We start from the raw sequence: 19,260 nt of genomic DNA, 5'->3' as shown, positions 1-19,260 counted from the left end.
TCTGCCAAGCGAGGACCGAGGTGTGTCCCGGGGCCCCCCGGTGCGGGCAGCGGGGCCCTGCCCTGGGTGCCTGACAGGGGGATGCAGGCAGCGTAGCCCCTGCCAGCCCTGAAGCACCCCAAGGGAAGCGGATTTTGGGGTGTTTGGGGATCAGCCACACCAGGGACAGGAGCCAGAGGCAGGTGAGTGGGCAGAGGGAGGAGGAGGAGGAAGCAGGGAGGCAGCAGCAGAGAGTGGCAGGAGGGGCAGGGAGGGCGGGGGGGGCTCTGCTCTAGACTGGGGACCAGGCAGGCACCTCTGGGCAGGCAGGGCCGGCAGCATCCCTGGTGCTGAACCCAGCACCCCCCGCATCCCACTGCCGGCATCGCACCCCCATCCCTCTCCCAGCATCCTCCCCAGCATCCCCTCCACTCCCCCCCCCCCAGCATCCCAGTGTCATTTCCCATCCCAGTACCCCCCAGTAGCCCACCTCGATCCCCCCCGCGGCCCCTCCCGCTTGATTGGCAGCGCTCCCAGCCAATGGGCGAACGTTGCCGCCGGGGGGGGCGGGCGGCCCGCGGCTACAAGAGGGGCGGGAGCGGCGCGGGTGGAGCCGGCGGGCTGGACCGCGGCCCCTCCGGTACCGGCACCGGCTCCGCGCCCCGCCCGGCCCCCCCAAACCCGAGCCGCCGCCTGCCCGCGCCGCACGACAGGTAAGGGCCGTCGGGGCCGGAGCCGCCCCCCTCCCGGGGCTGGGACCCGGTTTCCCCGGTGCGGAGCCGGTTCCAGCGGGTGAGGGGGCCGGTGCCCCGGAGCTTCCCCCCCTCTCCCCGGGGGTGGGCAAAGCAGCCCCCGCACCCACGGGTGCTGCTGCCCCCAGCCCGGCCGCCCCATCCATCCCCTGGGGCCGGGCCCTGTGCCCCTTCCCCGCTCCGCAGGGTGCGGATCCCTCGGGGTGGTGCTGGAGGCTGGGTGCAGCCCCGGGGTGGGGGGGGACACCCGTGGCGACCCCCCCTCTGTCCTGTTTTGGGACCAGCAGCCGGTGACCGATGATGATATCGGGGCTTTGAGCCAAGTGGTCCGTGCCAAGCGTGTGATGGCCCTTCTGGCTACTGGCCCCAGCAGCCATGTCCCTGTGTCCCCTGCCCTGGCGTGGCCTGCGCTGGGCCCTGCTCAGAGAGGGGAATCAAGGTCTGTGGTCCAAAGGATGCTCTTCTTGAGTCCTGGCCTCTTCGAGGGCTTTGCTGGCAGGGTAAGGGGTGGTGCTTCTACCAAAGGTCCACGTTGCTGTTCCCTCACAGGAAAAGCTGCACCGGCTGGTGGGAGATGCGGGAGAACACGAGCATGGTCCATGGTGGGGATTAATCGGTCCCTGCGGGTTTAGATCTGGACTGTAGTGCCGGGAGGGCTTATGCAGCTCCACAGCCGAGCTGGGGATTGTTGGGGAAGCGTTGTGCTTCGTGGGCGTCCGGATGTTTCCTCGGCTCTGGCTGCTGAGGGGTGGTGGGTTAAGCGCTGCCGCGGCAGACGGTGACAGATGCTGGTGGGATGATGGGGCAGGAAACAGCCTCTGCCTGCGGGATTAGCTGGGAGCGGGGCTGGCCGGGAGCACGAGGAGCCCCACATCGCTGCAGGGGGAGGCGTGTGCCCGTCCTAGGGTACCCCCATGTCCTGCAGCCCACATGGCCAGGAAATCAGATGCTCGGAAGGGAGATGGTGCTTGGTCAAGCTCCAGGTGAACTTCTACACAACTTTCTCTTTGGAGAGAGAAGCTCCAGGAGCTCTCGGCAAGCCATCTGCTGCTCGGGCTGAGCGGCGCCGGTAGCCAAGGCTGCGTGGGAGCGGGCACGGCGTGTATCGGAGCAGCTCCGCATTCTGCCCACGCAGCTGCAGGCTTGCCAGCGCTCCGGCGCGCCGTGCCGCAGGCAGCCCCGCGGCAGAGGGGTGCCTGGCCGCAGACCCCCTCCTCACTCCTTGGAGCGGGTCAGGCATCGCTGCGGCCGTTGGATGCTGCAAGTCAGATGGTGCCAGTGAGGTTTTTCCCTGCTTTAATGGCAGACTGTTGCCTCGTCTTTGTCCCATCCTTACAGAGAGCAGCTGGGCACTATGGCCTGGTAAAGGTCATGTGAGTTCTGGGTCTTCAGTTGCTTTTTGAGTGTTTTTCTGCAGTCCAAAGGGAGCCAGCCTAGGAGATGGAGGGGACTGAAGGTGATGCTGCTGGTCTGCCCCAGGGCCAGCTCCTGCACATCTCCAGCTGCACAGGCCACAGCTGAGCATGGGCACCAAGCTTGTCCCAGTGCCCCAATCACTGTCCTGGCATTTGACACTGCACGGCCACCCATCAGCTGGGCGGATCAGCTCCAGTGTGGGGAAGAGGGATGTGGGGTTGGCCAGCTGTTGGCTTGGAGCAGGGCCTGGGAGCACCAGCCCTCCCCATGCCTGGTGTGTAGGAGCCGTGTGTTTTCCCTCCCAGGGGCAACCATGGGCAAGCACAGCAGCAAGCTGGCCCCAGAGATGCTGGATGACCTAGTGAGGAGCACGGAGTTCAGCGAGCAGGAGCTGAAGCAGTGGTACAAGGGCTTCCTCAAGGACTGTCCCACCGGCATCCTCAACCTGGAGGAGTTCCAGCAGCTCTACATCAAGGTGGGCTCCAGCCAGGGATCTGAGTGCTGCCTGTGGGGCTGGAGCACCCTGCTCCTGCTGGGGCGAGGGTGCTGCTTTGGGTGCAGCCTCCGCGCTGAGCTCCCCCTCCCTGTTTCGATCTCTCTCTTCTCTCCTCCCTGCAGTTCTTCCCCTACGGAGATGCCTCCAAGTTTGCCCAGCATGCTTTCCGCACCTTTGATAAGAATGGTGATGGGACCATCGACTTCAGGGAGTTCATCTGTGCCCTGTCTGTCACCTCCAGGGGCACCTTTGAGCAGAAACTCAACTGGGCCTTTGAGATGTACGACCTGGATGGGGACGGGAAGATCACGCGCTTGGAGATGCTGGAGATTATTGAGGTACCCGTGATTAAAATCAGCAGGGGTAACTTGCTTTTCCCAGGCTTTTCCTGGCTATTGGGTCACTTTTGGCACCATATAATGAGTTTTCCTGCCCGGAGCCTTGTCTGAAAGGTACCTGGGGTGTACCTGATTGTAGCTGTGCAGCAGCGCAGCTTGTGCCAGCAGCTAACTGGATCCCAGTAGAGCAGCAATCCTGTCCCCTGCCTTGTCCTGGGATCTTGCACCCATCCACCATTCCTGCTCTGGTACTTTGCTTCTCTTCTTGCTCCAGGCCATTTACAAGATGGTGGGGACTGTGATCATGATGAGGATGAACCAAGATGGGCTGACGCCCCAGCAGCGTGTTGACAAGATCTTCACAAAGATGGACAAGGACAAGGACGACCAGATCTCCCTGGAGGAGTTCAAGGAGGCAGCGAAGAGTGACCCCTCCATCGTCCTCCTCCTGCAGTGTGACATGCAGAAATAGAGCCCTGGGGGCTCATCTCTGGACTGGCTGCAGCCAACCTCTGCTCCCTGTGACGGTTTCCATCCCCATTTTCTGCTGAGTCCCCCTGTGCCCGCTTGGCCCCAGGTGTGAGCCATGCTCCATCCTTCCTGCCACCCATCCACCTCTGGTCCCGGCTGTGTACTGGGCAGCCCATGGTCCATGGGCTGTAGCTCTCCCTCGATGGCTAGAGCCTGCTCTAGGTATTGCTGGCTTGAGGTGACCCCCAAATCAACCTTCTCCCATCCTGGGGCTGGACTCCCTGCAGCCAACTGTCCTGGCTCCCCAGGGCCAACTGTTCCCATGTGCCTCCTGCTTTCTCCCTGCTTTTCCTTGCTGCTCTGCCTGGTCCATTCCCTGATCCTAACTGAAAACAGCTCTTTCCCTTTCTGCTGATTCCCCCTGCTCATTGCTTGTGATGCCTCCAGGGAGGCTGAAACGTCCCAAGTCCTGGCCTTGGTCTTTCCTTCACTGGCAATTCCCTGCAAGGCTGCCCAGAGGGGCCAGGGCTGGCCCCAGGGTGCTGGGGAGCTCAGGCAGGGTGCTGCACCCTCCCCAAGGGCTCACTGCCTTGACTCCCCCTGCCCAGCTTTAGCTTTTCCATCTCTGCTTTTGCTGCTGGGAGCAGCCAGGGTTGGTCAGGGGACTTTAGGGGAGAGCAGAAGTGTTCAAGGCCACCCCTGACCGTGGCCAGTGTCTGATCCCAGAAGCCACCTTCCACCCTATCACCAGTGTGAGCTGGCAGAGCAAGTGGGTGACCACAACTGGCCTGGCAGCATCTTGGATGCTTTGTGGAGTTTCTGGCCATCCTGGATATTGAGGTGATGCCTGGGGTCCCCAGTTGAAGGTAGAGGTTTCCCAATATCTCTGTGGGATGCCCTGGGGCAAGGTTGGAAATTTGGGTTGTTGAAGGCAAGTTCTGGTGCTGCTCCTGGTGTGTGTGGGGACTGGTGGGTCCTGGACTGGGGCTGTGGAGAGGTGTGGATGGGTCCTGTACCTGCTGAGCCTCCTGGCAAGGCTCTGAGGCAACAAGAAACGTGTTTGTCTCCTTCCTCCCCCCATCCCAGCCTGCTGCCTCCATCCCTCCTGCCCCAGGACAGGAATATTGTCACAGATCGGTATTTAGTCTGCACGTTGTGGTGTTGATGACTGTAATATCCGTTAGGAGATGGTGATGTTGTTATCTATTTTTTTAATGGAAAAATAAACTGTCCCCCGTGTGTGGTGTTCCCCCCTGAATGACTTACTTGGGGGGCAGCTGGCTGAGGCAGCTATGGGGAGAGTGAGAGGACAACACTGCACTCCTGAGCATCATTTATGGGTCTCATCTGAGCTTGTGACACTCCAAGGGATGGAGAAGCCCTTGGGGACAGCACAGTGGGGCTCAGCCTGGGCAGCCTTGCAGATGGGTGAGAGTGTGACCCTTCAGCCACGCAGGCAGCCTTGGGGAAGGGAATGTTATCTCCTGGGGGCAGGTAGGACCAGACATCCCTGGTCTGTGCTGGAAATAGGTTTCATTTGTCAATCAGGAGCTGGACCCTGGCTGCACCCTTCATTCAGGGCTGGGCACAGCCAGAGGACCCGGTGGCTTTGTCCTGGGTCCCATCCCAGCGCCATCAGGAACTGGGACCCGCTATCACTGTATCTTTGTCCTTCTCAGCCTCCTCTTCTCCACCCCCATCTTCCCTGCACATATTTTCTTCTGGCCTTTCTTCTCCTTCAGCAGCCTGCAGAGACGGTGGCTGTTGCTAAGGAGCTCTCACCAACTTTAAATACTCCTCTGTAGTTAATCAGGCAGGGCTGGCTCCTGGGCGGCAGCGCTGGCTCCCGTCTGCGAGCCCGGCTACGCCGTGCTGCTCGCCCCATCCCGCCTGGCTCCAGAGTGCGGGGAGGTGTGTGACTTGGCTTCCACCCTGAAAATCACCAACATCTCGTCTGTCCTGCAGCAGCCAGCACCTGAGCACGGAGATGGGAGGATGCCAAAACCGTAGAAGCGTGTGTATTTTTAGGAGTGCTGCTGAGGGGAGAACTCTGCACCTTGGGTTTGGCGGCCGTGCTCGCCTGGGCTCTCCGGGAGCGTGCGTGTGTGTCTGCAGCTCAGCGGTGCCTGGGGAAGGAGGGACGGGGCCGGTTGTCACCACTGTGTGGGAGCCTGGGGACGTGCCAGGGCTGAAAGGGCAGCAACTCAAGCTCGAGAGGGGACTCTGAGAATAGCCTCGGTGATCCTGGGGCCCTCAGAGCTCCTGCTCCCCTTGGGGCCACCCCAAAGGAAGCTCAGCTATTTCCCAAGAAGGACCAGCAAAGGCTCTGGGGAAAGGGAGTCTCTGAGGCTGAAATGATGATAAACTCCCAGCAGGGCATCCCAAAGGGTTTGGGATACAGGCAGCTGGGCGAGCCCTGGAGCCAGCCCTGTTCACCAGCACCCAGCTTCCCCTGGCTCTGCTCTCCTGGTTGAACCTCAGTGCAGGTGAGGTTGTGTTTGATCGGTCTCATGGGCAGAGACACGGGGGTCCCCAAGGCCATGGTCCTGAGGGAGGGTTGGTTGTCAGCTGCTAGCGCAGAACTTTGGGCAAAACCCTTCTGCTGGCCTCAGTGCTGGGGCTCTGTGATCTCCTCCCAGGCACTGCCCTGTGCCAAGTGAGACGGGGTGGGCTCCTCCATCACTTGGCCTCTCCTTGCTGAGCCGTTTTGGTCTCTGGGGTACACTCCCTGCACCCCGAGGACCTCGGGGCAGGGTGGGGGGGTGTGTCTGCTGGTCATGGTGCAGCTTTCAACCTGAGCTGAAAGCTGGGCTCTGTGCACAGCTCTGTGGCTGGACTTGGTCCCACCAGCACTGGTGGGAGAACGTTTAGTGAAGAGCCTTAATTAATATCCACGCTCCTGCCATTCACTAGCCCACAGGTTACCCTGGCAGGGAGCAGAATGCGAGTGTGCCTGTGACACACATCCTTCCCCTCCAGCTCCCCGTGCTGCCCACCCTTGTGCCCTTCCCTCTGCCTGCTCCCCTGGCATCGGGGACCAAACCCCACTGACCCCCGAGAGCGACCTGGTGTCTCCCATGGGTGCCCTGTCACCTCCTTCTCTCTCGGGTCCTCCCGAGACTCTCTGCTGATGGCACCTTTCTCCCCCAGCCCTTTCCCTTCGCTCCCCGGGGCTGACTCTGCCCTCGAGGGGCTGCGGAGCGCTGCCCCCGGTATTTGGGGGGGGGGGCGGCGATGGAGGGGAGACCGCGGGGGGGCGGGCTCGGTCCCGAAGAGGTTAAACAGTGTCCCGGTGGGCTGAAACCCCGGAGCTTCATGGGATGCCTTATAAAGCGCGCTCCGCCGGCCCGGCAGCGGCTCCGGGAACTCCCGGTACGTGCAGACTCGCCGCCGCGCACGGACCAGCCGCCGCCGGTGCCCCGGAGCCGCCGCGCTATGGAGCCTCCGGGCACGGCCGGGGCGCCGGGTGCGGCGGGGCGGCCCTGGGAGGAGGCGAAGGCTTTCTACGACAACCTCGCCCCCAAGAAGAAACCCAAATCGGTGAGACCCCCCGAGGTACCGAGCCGGGCAGCCGCTCCCCACCCCGGGGTGGGGGAAACCAGCCCCTCTGGGTGCCCCCGGGTGCTCTGTCTCCCCTGGGTGCCTCCCCCCATGGGACCCATCTCCTCTGGGTCTCTCTGGGTGCCCCATCTCTTCCAGGTTCTCTGGGGTCCTCCTGGGTGCCTTATCTTCTCTGGGTTCCCCTGTGGAACCCTCTGGATCTCTCTGGGTGCCCCATCTCTTCCAGGTCCTCTGGGGTCCTCCTGGGTGTCTCTGGTTTTATTTTGACCCCCTGTCTCTGCCCGGGTCCTTGGGGAAGCCCTGGGTGTCTCTGGGTGCCCCCACTCCTCCATGGCATCCCTTGGTTGCCTGGGGTCTCTCTGGATTTCAACTCCCCCCCCCCCCAAGTCTCTGTGGGTTCCTGCAGGTCCCCGGGGTGTTCCCGGGTCCCCCCCCGGAGCTGAGGTGTCCTTGCAGAGCGGCTCCGTGCCCCACGAGCTGTCTGTCCCCTGCGCCAAGGCGGGAGGCCCTGCCAGGGACAGGAGGGGTGGCAGTGGCAGAGCAGGGGGACAACCTGGGGGCCCAATCCCTGCCGGGGGGCAGTGGGGTGTCACAGGGGGTAGCCGCCCCTGCCAGGCCTGCCTGCTCCGGGAGATTAGAGGGGAAGCCTGCGTTATCTAACCAGGGCTGAGCCTGCCGGGTTTAAACATGGGAGTACCTGGAAGCGTGGCCAGATCGTGGAACAGCTGCGGCAGTGCGGGGCTGGCAGCCTGGTAGGGCTTGCAGCCTGCAAGCCCACCCAGCCACCGTCATCCTCGGGGCTGCGGGTGCCCCTGCAGCGTGGGGCTGAGGCAGAGGTGCTGCCCGCGGCGAGGTCAGGAGCCCGGCACCTTTCGCGGCAAAGCTCTGCGTGTGACCTCTGCGGCGAGGGGAGACGGCCAAGCCCCGCTCTGCAGACCCCGACTTGGAGCAGCCCCTGTGCTTTCCCTGCTGGGGACCCGGCTGCAGTCCCCGGGCTTGTACCTGCTGCCAACTGGCAGCACTGCTGCCTTCGTCCTTCCCGGAGGAGAGGGACAGCCTGGCTTGGTGGTGGGATGTGGCTGGTTATCTTTCATGCCATGCTCTCATCCTCCTGCGGATGTCAGCCCAGGCTCCTCCTCTTCCTCTCCTTGCAGCGAGCTCGGTGACCAGCACACCCGTCTCTGCTGTAGACCTGGGGAAACTGAGGCACGGGGCAGTGATGTGGTTCGCTTGCACAGCAAACCCGCGGCAGAGCCAAGATCCAGGCACTCGGGCCCTGAAGTTAGGCCATGCCATCCACCCCTGCGGGGCTGGGGACGATGCCTGTGGTGCCTGCCCAGCCCTGTGCCCCTCAGCTGGGGCAAGCTGGGGGCCCCGTCCCTCTGGCCAGGCAGCTCGGCTGCCCTCGCACACAGCTGGGCTGCCGGGCCCTGCCAGGCAGCTGTCACGCCCCGTGATGGATGGCTGCAAAGCGCTTTTCTGTATTATAAATAATGTGTTTGGAAAACTCAAAAATATCTCAGCCATTGCCCTGAACTTTAATCTGATCCCGAGCAGGGGGCTCGCGGCCGCCCAGGGCTCCCTCATGCATGAGGGAAATGGAGTTTTGTGTCATCTGTCTGCGCCCTTGCAGGTGCCGGCTCTGTCCGGCCTCTTGGCCAAACATCTTGGCCAGTCGGAGCAGGTACCAGTGGGGGAGCAGGCACAAGCTGTGGGGGCTGCTCCCTCCTGGAAATGGGCTGTAAGATGCCAGGAGGCAGCATGATTTTGGGGAGAATTTTTGGGGAGCCCATTCCTGGCTGGGAAATGGGTTAACAGGGCATCCCCGCAGCCCACGGGGCTCCCAGCTTTGCAGGGGTCTCTGCTCTTCCCACGCCCTGGCTCCCGTGCCTGCTCCGGCCTCGCTGCTGCCAGCTGGGGAGGTCAGCGATGAGACTTGTCACTCTTCAGCAATGCGGAAAATGTCCCCCAGCCTCTCCAGTGACGCCGCACGGGGAGGAGAGGCTGGGTCGGTGGGAGCTGGCCTTCTGCAAGCTCCGCTCCTCTGGGCGCCCCGCTCGTCCCCTGCTCTGCCAGTCCCTGCACCCCTGGGGACCCATCCGCCTCACCAGGGTGCCTCATTTTTGGGATGCTTTAGCTGGGGTGGGGACCCTGCTCGACCCTGGAGTCAGCCCTTCCTCTTCCCTTTCTGTGCCTAAATCTCACACCAAAATTCACTTCCAAATTTTTCATTTGGCCACAAGGATTTGGTCTTCTGCAGCATCCAGGGAAGTGCCTGGAGTTCCTCCAGGTTTTTAGGACAGAGGCGACTCCAGCAGATTCAGCCCTAGGCAATGCAAAAGGATCAAGGGGTGCAGAATGGGGTCCCCACTGTGGCTCCTGCCTCAGCGCCAGCCAGTGATGGCCTCCAGGGGTGGCAACAAAGCCACTGGCGTTGGGTGCCACTGTGGGCACCTGTGGCTCTCATGGGTGGGAGGGCACGGCCCCGCTGCACATCCCAGGAGCGTGTGGGATTTCCAAATGTCTGCCCCTAATCCTTGGGGGGCTGCTTAGGATTTACGTCTGATTAGGAGGGCGATTTAAAGGCCTGCCAGCTGTTGGGTCTGCAGAGGAAAATGTGCCATTTCCAGTCACTACTGGAATAGGTCTTTACCCCAAAACTGGGGTGTTTGGATCTGGGATGAGTTTTGCACTTTATGGAGCCAGAGCCTGCTGGAAAGGTCACTTATGCCTCTGAGATGGGGTTTGGACCTCGTGGACCACCTGGAGCTGTGCCAAGGGCTGATGCTCTCTTCAGAGGGCTGGGCTGCAGGACGTGTCCCTGCTCGTTCCTCCTGCCTGGCTGAGCCCGGGGATGGACCTGGGGTTGGGATGAGACCTTCCCCCACGCTGCCCTGCTCACACTTCTGTTAAACACATCATTCATCTCTTGCTTGAAGTTCAGGATGGTTCAGGATGGTGTCGAGTCTGACCTTCCCGTGGGAAGGGAGGAAGAGGAGCTCATCATGAATCCCCAGGCAGCAAATTGGGTTGGATTCAGCTGAGCAGAGCCCCACAGCCGCTTCCTGGGCTTGTGTCGGATGATGAGTTTTAATCGACCTTGGCTGACCTTGGATGCTGCTCTGAGGGTAAAACAGGGTCTGTCATTTGGAGTGCCCAGACCCTCCAGGACTGAGGCAGCTGCGGCAGGAGGCTGAGCAGGGACGGGGTGCTGTGCAGGGACGGGGTGCTGTGCAGGCTCCACGGCAGCTCGTGGGACTAAATGTGTCCTGATGAGGACTGCGAGCAGGACCTCTCCCATGCACATACTTCCTGTTAAAAATAAAGGGTGTGTTTGCCCAAAAACTCTGATGTTTCCAGGCAAAGTGGGGCTTGTTGGTTTGTTCGCAGCACTCCGATGGAGGATTTGAGGTGCTGTGGTTCCTGTAGTGCTGTGACTTTTTAAAGCCCATTTTTGAATGTCGTAATGATCATCTGCAGTACTAGTAGGGATGGAGAAGCATCCAAACAACCTTGAGGAGGGAACGCTCCCAAATGAAATCTCCACTTCAAAGAAATGTCAAAATGTGGCTCCCTCCTTGCAGAGCAGAATTGCATTATTTTTCAAATGTCAGCGTTTCTCAGAAAACAGCAGGGCTGTTCCAGCCCAGCCGGAGCTGGGAGTTGCGTTAGCGCCCAGGTGAGACTTTCCTGCAGAAAGTGCTCCAAAGGTGCAAAACTTCCTTGGCAGGAGCAAACAGGATCCAGCAGGTCCCATTCCTGGAGGCCGGGCTTCCCGCCCGCAGGCAGCTGGGGCTCCAGCAGCCCACGCTGGGGCAGAGTTAGGCCCCAAGTTTACGGTTATTTTTATTGCCGTGTTTATTACCTCTTAAATTAACCTCCTGGAGGCTGGTGCCTTTAAATGGCAGGGAAGGGACCTTGAGCAGCCTGTTGCTGTTGCGCAAGGTACCTGTGCTCTGGGCACCCTCCGGGTGCAAGGTGTGTGCCGTGGGGAGATAGAGACGCAAATTCAGGCTGGACACCCAGCTAGGCTCGGCTTATGGCCCCGCACACACATCTCACCCCCTTGAACATGGCTTTGTGCCGTGCGTGCTGCTGACCTACTTTCTGGGCTGGGGATCCTCTGGCGTGGCTGGCTGTGGAGGATGCTCTGCCCTGCGGTCTGGGGGGGACCAGGAGCGGGGAGCAAACGCCCAGCAGCTCTTCTATGTACCTGGATAAATAACCCAGCGCTGCGGGGACCTGGGAGCAGCACGGAGCGGTGGCAGGACTCCTTGCTGAAGGCTAATGGCCGGATGTCCCAAGACCTTTAATAGTTATTAATATTTTCAGCTAATAAATGGCCCATGACACCGGAGTTATTAATTAATGAGTTGGAGTGCCAAGACTTGGCCCATGACAAGTTAATAGCTAACACCCACTGGGTAGCTAAATGTAAGATGGGGACCTGGCTGTGGGTCACCGGTGGGAACGATGCTGGTGTCGCTGATCAGCTTCTGCGTGGACCTGGGTGATCCTGCGTGTCCTGGGGGTTGTTCACCTGCTTTCTGAAAAGAGCTGCTTCCAAATCGGACCTTATATCTCTGCAAATGCCATGGGAAAGGGATCCCTCTGGCCACAGTGATGTTCTCAGCCTGAGCTAATCTGTGTCTAGTCCTGACTGCCCACTGTTTAATCTGCGTGCTGGGGATTTTGGGTACTGATGCAGCAGCATTGGAGAGGTGTCTGGGACCCACCGCGCTGCAGGGCTGGCCCTGGGCGCCGCTTACAGGGGGGGTGCAGTGCTGGGAATGGCATGGGGGCTGCCACTGACTCATTCCTGGGTGCGTCTCCGTGCTGGGCAGGATCAGCGGGGCTGGGATGGGGGCAGAGCGAGTCCCAGGGCAGGCCCAGCCCTGCGGGGAGCCAGGATTCCCAGTGCCGATGGGGTACCTTGTCCTTGCCAGGCTGCTGTTTCTGTAAAGCTCAGCCCTAGGCAGGGTGGGAGCTTGAACTTTGGAGCACCTGGGTGTGAGGAGCAGCTGGCAAAGGCGCCCGCCTGCCCCTGGGCAAACGGCATTGCCGGAGGATTACTCACGGAGCAACGTGCTACACGAGGATCCTGGAAATCACTGGAGGAGCTGAGGTGTTTCTGAAGCACTGAGTGGATTTCACAGGCTCCCTGAGGAGATGAATCCCTGAGCGCAGCCAGAGAGTTCGTGGGCTGGGATTGCTCCCAGGGAGCATCCCCTGCGTGAGCCCCCAAGCCCCTGCTGCTCCCCAGGCTGAGTCTGCTGAGGACAGGGCTGCCTGCGCCACTGTCCCTCCTTAGGTTTTGCTGTTCTGGGAGCGAGGATTTCTTGTTGGCCATCAGTAATGAATTTGCTTTCATCCACGAGGATTAACACCCTTCTGCCCTCCAAGGGGAGAGGGCAGGCAGGTGGGGGTCAAGATGAGATTGACTTTCCTGGTGTCCCCTCTCTCGCTGCCAAGTCCCACTGGAGGCCTCTTGTTGACTTCAGTGGATTTTGGATCAAGCTCTTGAACATTAATAATAATGACTCATAAATCATTGCTTGCGCCACCTGTTTGTCATGTTTCCGCCCACAATAACTATATCAAGTGTTTTTATAAGCTGAGCTGGCATGAGTTGTTTGTCACATCTGGACAGCATCGTGGGAGCGCGGATCTGGCCGAGCCGCAGTGTGTGGTTTTTCCTGGCTGGGAGGGGGAAAGCCACACAAATTCCTTTTGCATGGGGTTGAGTGGTACTCCTGGGATAGCACGTTGGGTCTGGATGGGTCCTGGGAGCCTGTTTGCAGTGGGAGGGCTTGGGCATGGCGCGAGCAGTGGAAAAAGGCTCTTGGGTATCCTGAATGTGTGGGGACGGTGCATCAGGGCTTCATCTGTTGAAGCATTAGAAGATGAGGATTGCAGCTGCCCCATTATCCTCCAAATCGCTATAGAGGTGTCACTCACCCCATGGCCTTTCACGTTGAAAGTTAAGAGATGCCTTCTCGGGCAGCAGGGCTGGGTGCAGGGGCTGCCTCCCCATTTTCTCCCTTTCCCTGCAGCCAAAGCCCGAGAACGCCATCACCATCGCGGTGTCGTCGCGAGCGCTTTTCCGCATGGAGGAGGAGCAGAAGATTTACAACGAGCAAGGGGTGGAGGCCTACGTGAAATACCAGCTGGACCATGAGAACGAGCCCTTCCTCCCTGGGGCTGCCTTCCCCTTCGTCAAGGTGAGCATCCACCCACCTACACTGAATCAGCACCGTGGTCCTGACCCAAAAGTTCTGGGGAGAGGGGAGTGCTCTGGGGTGCTTGTGTGGGGAAGGGGTGGGAAATGAGCAGCGTGGCAGAAGGGATGTAGCCACAGAGCAAACAGAGGTCAAATAAACCTCCTGGCAAGTGATGTGCTTCTTCCAGGACTGAGGAAATGCTGAATTTTCCAAATTGGCTACTGAGCCCAAGAATTGAAGAAATCATCTCTTTGGACCGTATTTAAAGTTTCCCTTTAGGGAATTCTCATATCTTTTTTTTTTTTATTACAATTTATTTATTCTTTTAAATTGGCTGTATTTAGCCTTGCTACAGAGTCGGCCAATTTCTCATTTTGACATGTTGAACTGAGACATTTCAAACTTTAAAAATATTTTCCAATTTCTGCCGCAGATTCACTGGATTTAGTGCGGTTCTGCATGCTGGCCCTCACTGAAAGCAAGCTCTTGCCCATTCCCAATGAATAAACTAATCCACTTGTTGGGGAGAGACTTGTTCTGTTTCTGATTGCTTGAAAAACACTTGTCTGTAACTTTGAGCTAATTTATTCTCCTCTCCTGATGAAAATTTGAAACCTTTTATGTTTGAAAATAGAAGAGTCTTTTTCCCGCAAATCAGTCTTTTTTTTTTCCCCCAGTTAAAGCTGCTTGCTGATGTCAGCTTGGCTCAGGGTGTAGCTGGGGTTGGGCCAGATCCCTTGTTTTGGTGAAGTGTTTTGCTCAGTGAGAAGGGGGTCAGGGCCATGCCTGGGGCTCGCTGACACCCACCCCCCTCGCCCTGGGGTGCTGCAGGCGCTGGAAGCGGTGAACACGCAGCTGCGCGAGCTCTACCCCGACAGCGAGGAGCTCTTTGACATTGTCCTCATGACCAACAACCATGCCCAGGTTGGGGTTCGCTTGATCAACAGCATCAACCACTACGGTAAGCTGAGAGCAAACCGTCCTTTGCACGGTGCCGACGGCTTTTGGGCAGAGTGTTATTGCTTGGCAGCAGGATAAGGAGACACTTTCTCCTGTCTCTTCCTCCAAACCACACACTGAGCCCACTTCTCCCAAATTTCCTGGGCTTTGTGTGGAAGTTGGCTGGTGATGAGGATGCTTTGGCTGCCGGCCATGCTGTTGAGCGGCAGTACCAAAATCAGCTCCCGTCCTGCTGACTCTTGGGAGGCCTCAGGGGAGCAGCATCAAGGCTTGTTTGGGGGGCAGTCAGGCTCACCCTAGGGTCCGTCTGCCCTCAGATCTATTCATCGAGAGGTTCTGCATGACAGGAGGGAACAGCCCCATCTGTTACCTCAAGGCCTATCACACCAACCTCTACCTCTCCTCTGACGCCGAGAAAGTGAGTGGGGCCATTGAAGAGGGTGAGTCTGGGGTCCAGCGTGGAGGGGGGCGGTGGGGGGAGCCTGGAGCCCTCAGGGGGTTGGTGCCAGGAGTGGTAGCTCCAGTGTCTGTCTAGGGTCTGCCTTGTCCCACATCCCATCCCTGGTGCTCCAAAGAGCCTCTAGTTTCCATCGAAATAAGGCTTTCCTCGAGCTCCACAGCTCTTCCAAGGCAAAGGCGCTGTTTTTCCCCGTTAATTCTTGTATGCAAAGGGAGGTTTGTCATCTTGGGATTTGTTTTTGCTGTAAAAGGTCTTGGGGCCAAGCTGCAGGTGCTACTGGGTGCGTGCATTTCCTTGCAGTGTTTACTTCCAGCCCATCGTGTTTTGCTTTGCTCCTCAACAGATAAGCCACGAGGCCAGGTCCTTGGGTAACTGCCACCTCTTGCCTCACACTTTACCTCCACAGGGATCGCCGCAGCCACCATCTTCAGCCCCAGCAAAGACCTGGAGGTGTCAGAGAACCAGCTGCGGGTGGCGTTTGATGGTGACGCCGTGCTCTTCTCTGATGAGTCGGAGCAGATCGTGAAGGCTCACGGCTTGGACATGTTCTTTGAGCATGAAAAGGCTCACGAGAACAAGCCTCTGGCACAGGTAGTGCTGGGGTGCAGCCAGAAAAAGCTTCTGGGAGAGAGACAGCCCGCAGGGCTGCTCTCACCTCTGGGAACAAGTCAGGGGTCAGCATGTGGAGTGTGAGGTGGGGTGGGTCCGCAGCCTGGTACGACTGGCCCCTTACTGTCATTTCTGGGGGTCACAGGGACAAGGGGTTAGCCAGCCTGTCTGGCTCTGCTGGGACTGGATGCCTGGAGGAAGGGATAGCGTGAAAATCTGCAAAATTTCTTCTTGCTTTGGCAGGGACCCCTGAAGGGCTTCCTGGAGGCCCTGGGGAAGCTGCAGAAGAAGTTCTATTCCAAGGGGCTGAGGATGGAGTGTCCCATTCGCACCTACCTGGTCACTGCCAGGAGCGCGGCCAGCTCGGGAGCCCGAGCCCTAAAGACTCTGCGCAGCTGGGGCCTGGAGACGGATGAGGCTTTGTTCCTGGCCGGGGCTCCCAAGGGGCCGCTGCTGAAGAAGATCCGTCCTCACATCTTCTTCGATGACCAGATGTTCCACGTGGAGGGAGCCAAGGAGATGGGCACTGTCGCTGCCCACGTCCCCTACGGCATCGCCCAGAAGCACAAGCGGCCAGCGCAGGAGAAACAAACCCCGAACAGCAAGTAGCAGAGCTGGCTGGTCCCACGGCCCCTGGCGTGCGGCACAGACTTCACCCTGTGCACCACGCTCTGACCTGCGTTGCGGTCTGAAAGGCAGAGAGCATTTGCCCTGGCAAGCGCAAGGTTTTTCCCCAGCGGGAGCCTTGTTGCGGGCATAGATGGAGGAGGGGGCTGACGAAAGGCTTCGTTTCGCCTCTGTATTTGTTGCAATGTCGTGGTGTTGTCCCCGTTCCTGGTGGGGCCGGAGGCTGCCCTGCGCTAGGCAGCCCCACGAGCCTTTTCCCCTGTTCCTCCTGCTCTGCACTTGCTTCAGGCAAAATTCCTCGAGGATGGATCTTGCCTTTTGTGGACTGTTTGTGCCAGGCAGGTTTAACCTATTGGTGTTTCTTTAAAATCCCGGGTAATTCCCAAAGCCTTTGATTTACAAAGCAAATGTTCAGGCTGAACTGTTGAACTGGAAAGTTGGGAGCACACAAGAACCCTTCTTGCAGCTTTGAAACAAAATGTTTCTTTTAACTAAAATTAAACCGTAATATTGTTCCTTCACAGACCCAGCCCCTGCTCTCCAACCAGAAAATCTTTCATGTCTTTGTCCTTTCATCAAGATTTTGCCAGCTGAACAGCTTTCCTAAAAAATTTCCACTAAAATTTTGAAAAATAGAAACAAACAGTAATATATGTTAAAAAAAAAAATACTCCTGTTTCCTGCTTGGAGTTTTGGGCTAGTGTATTGTTGGCCCAGGTTTTAAAATTTGGGTTTCACAGTTGCATAAGTTAGCACTTAAAAATAATGTCAGTGAGGCATCCAAAGCCCAGCTCTTGTGTGAGCCATCCAGGGTCTGCAGACACATGCCTAGGGCTTGAATTAAGTTAAAAGCAGGCCTTAATATATTAGGGACATCATTTGAAGTCCATTTAGGTAAATCTGCAGAGAATTTTAGCCTTGGGGTTTTAATTAAAGGATTCTTTTTTTTCCCTCTTTCTAGGCTGAGCCCATATGAGTTGATAATCTTTTTCTCCTCAGCTTCTTAAAACCTCTGGTGTTTCCTAAAATAGACACCTCTGCTAGTGATGCTGTGAGAGAGAACCAAATCTCCGATTAAAAAACAGGAAGAGAAATCAATTGGAGAGCTGCTCCAGAGTCGGTGTGAAAATCACACTGACATTTCTGCACAAAGCCCCGTCCCAAAGGACACAGGAGAAAAATATAAAGATTATTTCTTGTGGGTTTTTTTTTTGCTTTTGGGGTTTTGTTTGTTTGTTTGTTGTTTTTATTAGGCAGTACACCCCATGGTTGGGCACAAAGGATGCCCAGTGTTATCAGACAGTAGTTTTCTACAGACCATGGGCTGAAGTTTTCCAAGGTATGTGTCTGCCTCTGGCTTAACTTTGCCGGGAGGTTTCAGCTAAAAGAGCTCAGCCCTTCCCGAAGTGAGGCTAGAGCTCGAGTTACCGCACTTTTGACTAATATATAAACAAGCTAGTGATGCCTTCAGTGGCTCGGGAGACTGTTTTCTCATTGCACTAAATCCTGCTCTAGCAGTGAAAAGCAAATTGCACTTTTTTTCCCCCCCGAACTGTTTCACTTTGACAGACTGTTATTTGTCACATCTGGGTGATGAGCACCTTAGAGGAAGGTCTAAAATCCAAACAAACAAAAAGTCTTGAAAGAAATGAGTATCTCAGTAACACATTATCAATACAGGTTTATAATAAGGTCTCGTCTTTTTAATGTGAACCCCAGATACTGGGATCTGAACTGTATCTCGGAGACCTGTTTGGCAGCTGGGAGGGGGAGAACAGCCTGGCCTCCCAGTTAAACATTTCCAAGGTGTTTCCTGAGGATCGCACTGTGGAAACCCAGCCAAGCCCAGCTCGCAAACGGGCTGCGCTGGGGCCTCCTGCCAGCCTGGGGGGTGACATTGCAAGAGGAATAGGGTTGTCAGCAAGCCCTTAGGACCCTCCCCCCACCAGGCCAGGGCAGGGTGCTGATGGCATCCGATACAGGTGCTTGCACCGGGTGCTGGGGGGGATGCGGCTTTGGATGAGGGGTGTTGTCAGCGCTGGGCTGTGCAGGAGGAGATGCCCTGTCTGAAAGTGCTGTTAGCTGCAGGGAAGCAATGTGTTGTGGTTTTGGGGCAGGGCCCTGGATCTCAGCAGCTTTCACTGCTGCCTTTCCGGGCCCTGAGATGCACAGGGAGCTGGGTGCAAGCTGGGGGGCAGGGGCACAGCGCAGGCAGGAGTTTTAGTGACTCTGCTCAGGGTCCTTCTGCTGCCAGGAGCTCACTGCGAGACATGGGGCTCAGGAAACGGCCCCCAAGTGAGGTGGAGCTCCCTTTGCACCTCCTGAGTCCTTCCTGTGTGGGGAGGATTTTCCATTCCTGCAATGGCTGCCCCCTTTGGTTTTATCCACATGGCCTCTTATATTATTTTTTTTCTCCTCCATCACTACAACTGGCAGACATGGATTTGCTGCTTGTGTACTTTCCTCTTGTGCCCATCTGTGACACCCCCTCGGGCTGGGGGAGCGATGCAGTCTCCAGGACCAGCTGCATGGACTGGGCACATCTCCCACCCTGATGGGCCAGTGCGGTTGTGCCTCTTGCGCTGCGCTGGCCAACGACTGGACTTTCCCTGCTGTGTGTTGTTGCTGTGGGTTTTGCTTCATTGTCCTCCAGCGGTTTTTCTTGTGAATGGACTGCCATGTTAATGAAAACCCTCTGGGTGTTTTTCTGTAATAAACTGTGTTGGTCCCAGCCCGGCTCTCTTTTGCCGTTCTCACAATGGGTATTTTGGCTCCCTGGTGCAGCCAGCAAGAGAGTCTGGGTTCCCTGGTGAAGGGGTGGGGGTGACGAAAAGGAAAAGGGCCTTTTGGGATTTGAGGGAATTCAGAAAATGTAATAAAAGCAGCTACCTGGGAACTGGAGACCTCTGGGAGAGGTGGGATTCCAGAGTTGAGAGATGTGCTGTGATACAGCTACCTCCCTCTGCTTCGTGAACAGGCTTTTATTGTAACCTGGGATCGTGATGAAGTCCTGGATAAAAATACAATTTGGCAGAAGACTTTTGTCAACTTGATCTTCTCCCAGCCAACAGGTGGGAGGCAGCAAAAGCTTTTTAGAGAAGATTTATTGCTGCTGAAGTACCGGGTATATCCGAATAGCGACACTGCAGTTCTGGTGTTAGCTCCTCCCTGCCAATAAGGAGAACACATGGGTTAAGGGGAAGCAACAAATTCTCCATCCGTCACCAAATATAGCCAAGGAATGTCCATATGCCCCAGGGGAGCATCTCTGCTATGGGTGTTCGTTTAAGGGATGGGTGGCCCTCAGCAGAGAGTGTTCTTGTGCAGCCTTGCTTGCTGGAATGCTTTCCCCTCACCCATCCCCGATCCT

At 57.7% G+C, this 19,260-nt stretch overlaps 2 protein-coding genes across 2 annotated transcripts; both read left to right on the top strand.

The window, feature by feature from the left end:
- The first annotated feature begins 561 nt into the window (after nucleotides 1-561).
- Nucleotides 562-4,693, top strand: HPCAL4 (hippocalcin like 4). Its single transcript, XM_074807270.1, has 4 exons — nucleotides 562-692; nucleotides 2,453-2,622; nucleotides 2,766-2,981; nucleotides 3,256-4,693. Exons 2-4 carry the CDS (start codon nucleotides 2,461-2,463, stop codon nucleotides 3,451-3,453), a joined length of 576 nt encoding a protein of 191 aa, XP_074663371.1. The 5' UTR covers nucleotides 562-692; nucleotides 2,453-2,460; the 3' UTR covers nucleotides 3,454-4,693.
- A 2,059-nt stretch (nucleotides 4,694-6,752) lies between these two features.
- NT5C1A (5'-nucleotidase, cytosolic IA) lies at nucleotides 6,753-18,621 on the top strand. The gene is made up of 6 exons (XM_074850935.1): nucleotides 6,753-6,992; nucleotides 13,067-13,234; nucleotides 14,066-14,195; nucleotides 14,512-14,634; nucleotides 15,061-15,245; nucleotides 15,507-18,621. The coding sequence occupies exons 1-6, from the start codon at nucleotides 6,768-6,770 to the stop codon at nucleotides 15,870-15,872; spliced, it is 1,197 nt and encodes a 398-aa protein (XP_074707036.1). The 5' UTR covers nucleotides 6,753-6,767; the 3' UTR covers nucleotides 15,873-18,621.
- Nucleotides 18,622-19,260: the final 639 nt, after the last annotated feature.

This window comes from Strix aluco, chromosome 26 (genome assembly GCF_031877795.1).
Source record: "Strix aluco isolate bStrAlu1 chromosome 26, bStrAlu1.hap1, whole genome shotgun sequence".
Lineage (NCBI taxonomy): Eukaryota > Metazoa > Chordata > Aves > Strigiformes > Strigidae > Strix > Strix aluco.
Note: the sequence above shows the minus strand (reverse complement) of the source record. Positions and strands in the feature narration are given on the sequence as shown.

Excerpts from the sequence above, each read along its gene's own strand:
- HPCAL4 (XM_074807270.1), top strand. The coding sequence starts at position 2,461 with ATGGGCAAGCACAGCAGCAAGCTGGCCCCAGAGATGCTGGATGACCTA. Across the intron at positions 2,623-2,765 it reads TCCAGCAGCTCTACATCAAG|TTCTTCCCCTACGGAGATGC; the intron begins GTGGGCTCCAGC and ends TCCTCCCTGCAG. Across the intron at positions 2,982-3,255 it reads AGATGCTGGAGATTATTGAG|GCCATTTACAAGATGGTGGG; the intron begins GTACCCGTGATT and ends TTCTTGCTCCAG.
- NT5C1A (XM_074850935.1), top strand. The coding sequence starts at position 6,768 with ATGGGATGCCTTATAAAGCGCGCTCCGCCGGCCCGGCAGCGGCTCCGG. Across the intron at positions 14,635-15,060 it reads GAGTGGGGCCATTGAAGAGG|GGATCGCCGCAGCCACCATC; the intron begins GTGAGTCTGGGG and ends TTACCTCCACAG. Across the intron at positions 15,246-15,506 it reads AGAACAAGCCTCTGGCACAG|GGACCCCTGAAGGGCTTCCT; the intron begins GTAGTGCTGGGG and ends TTGCTTTGGCAG.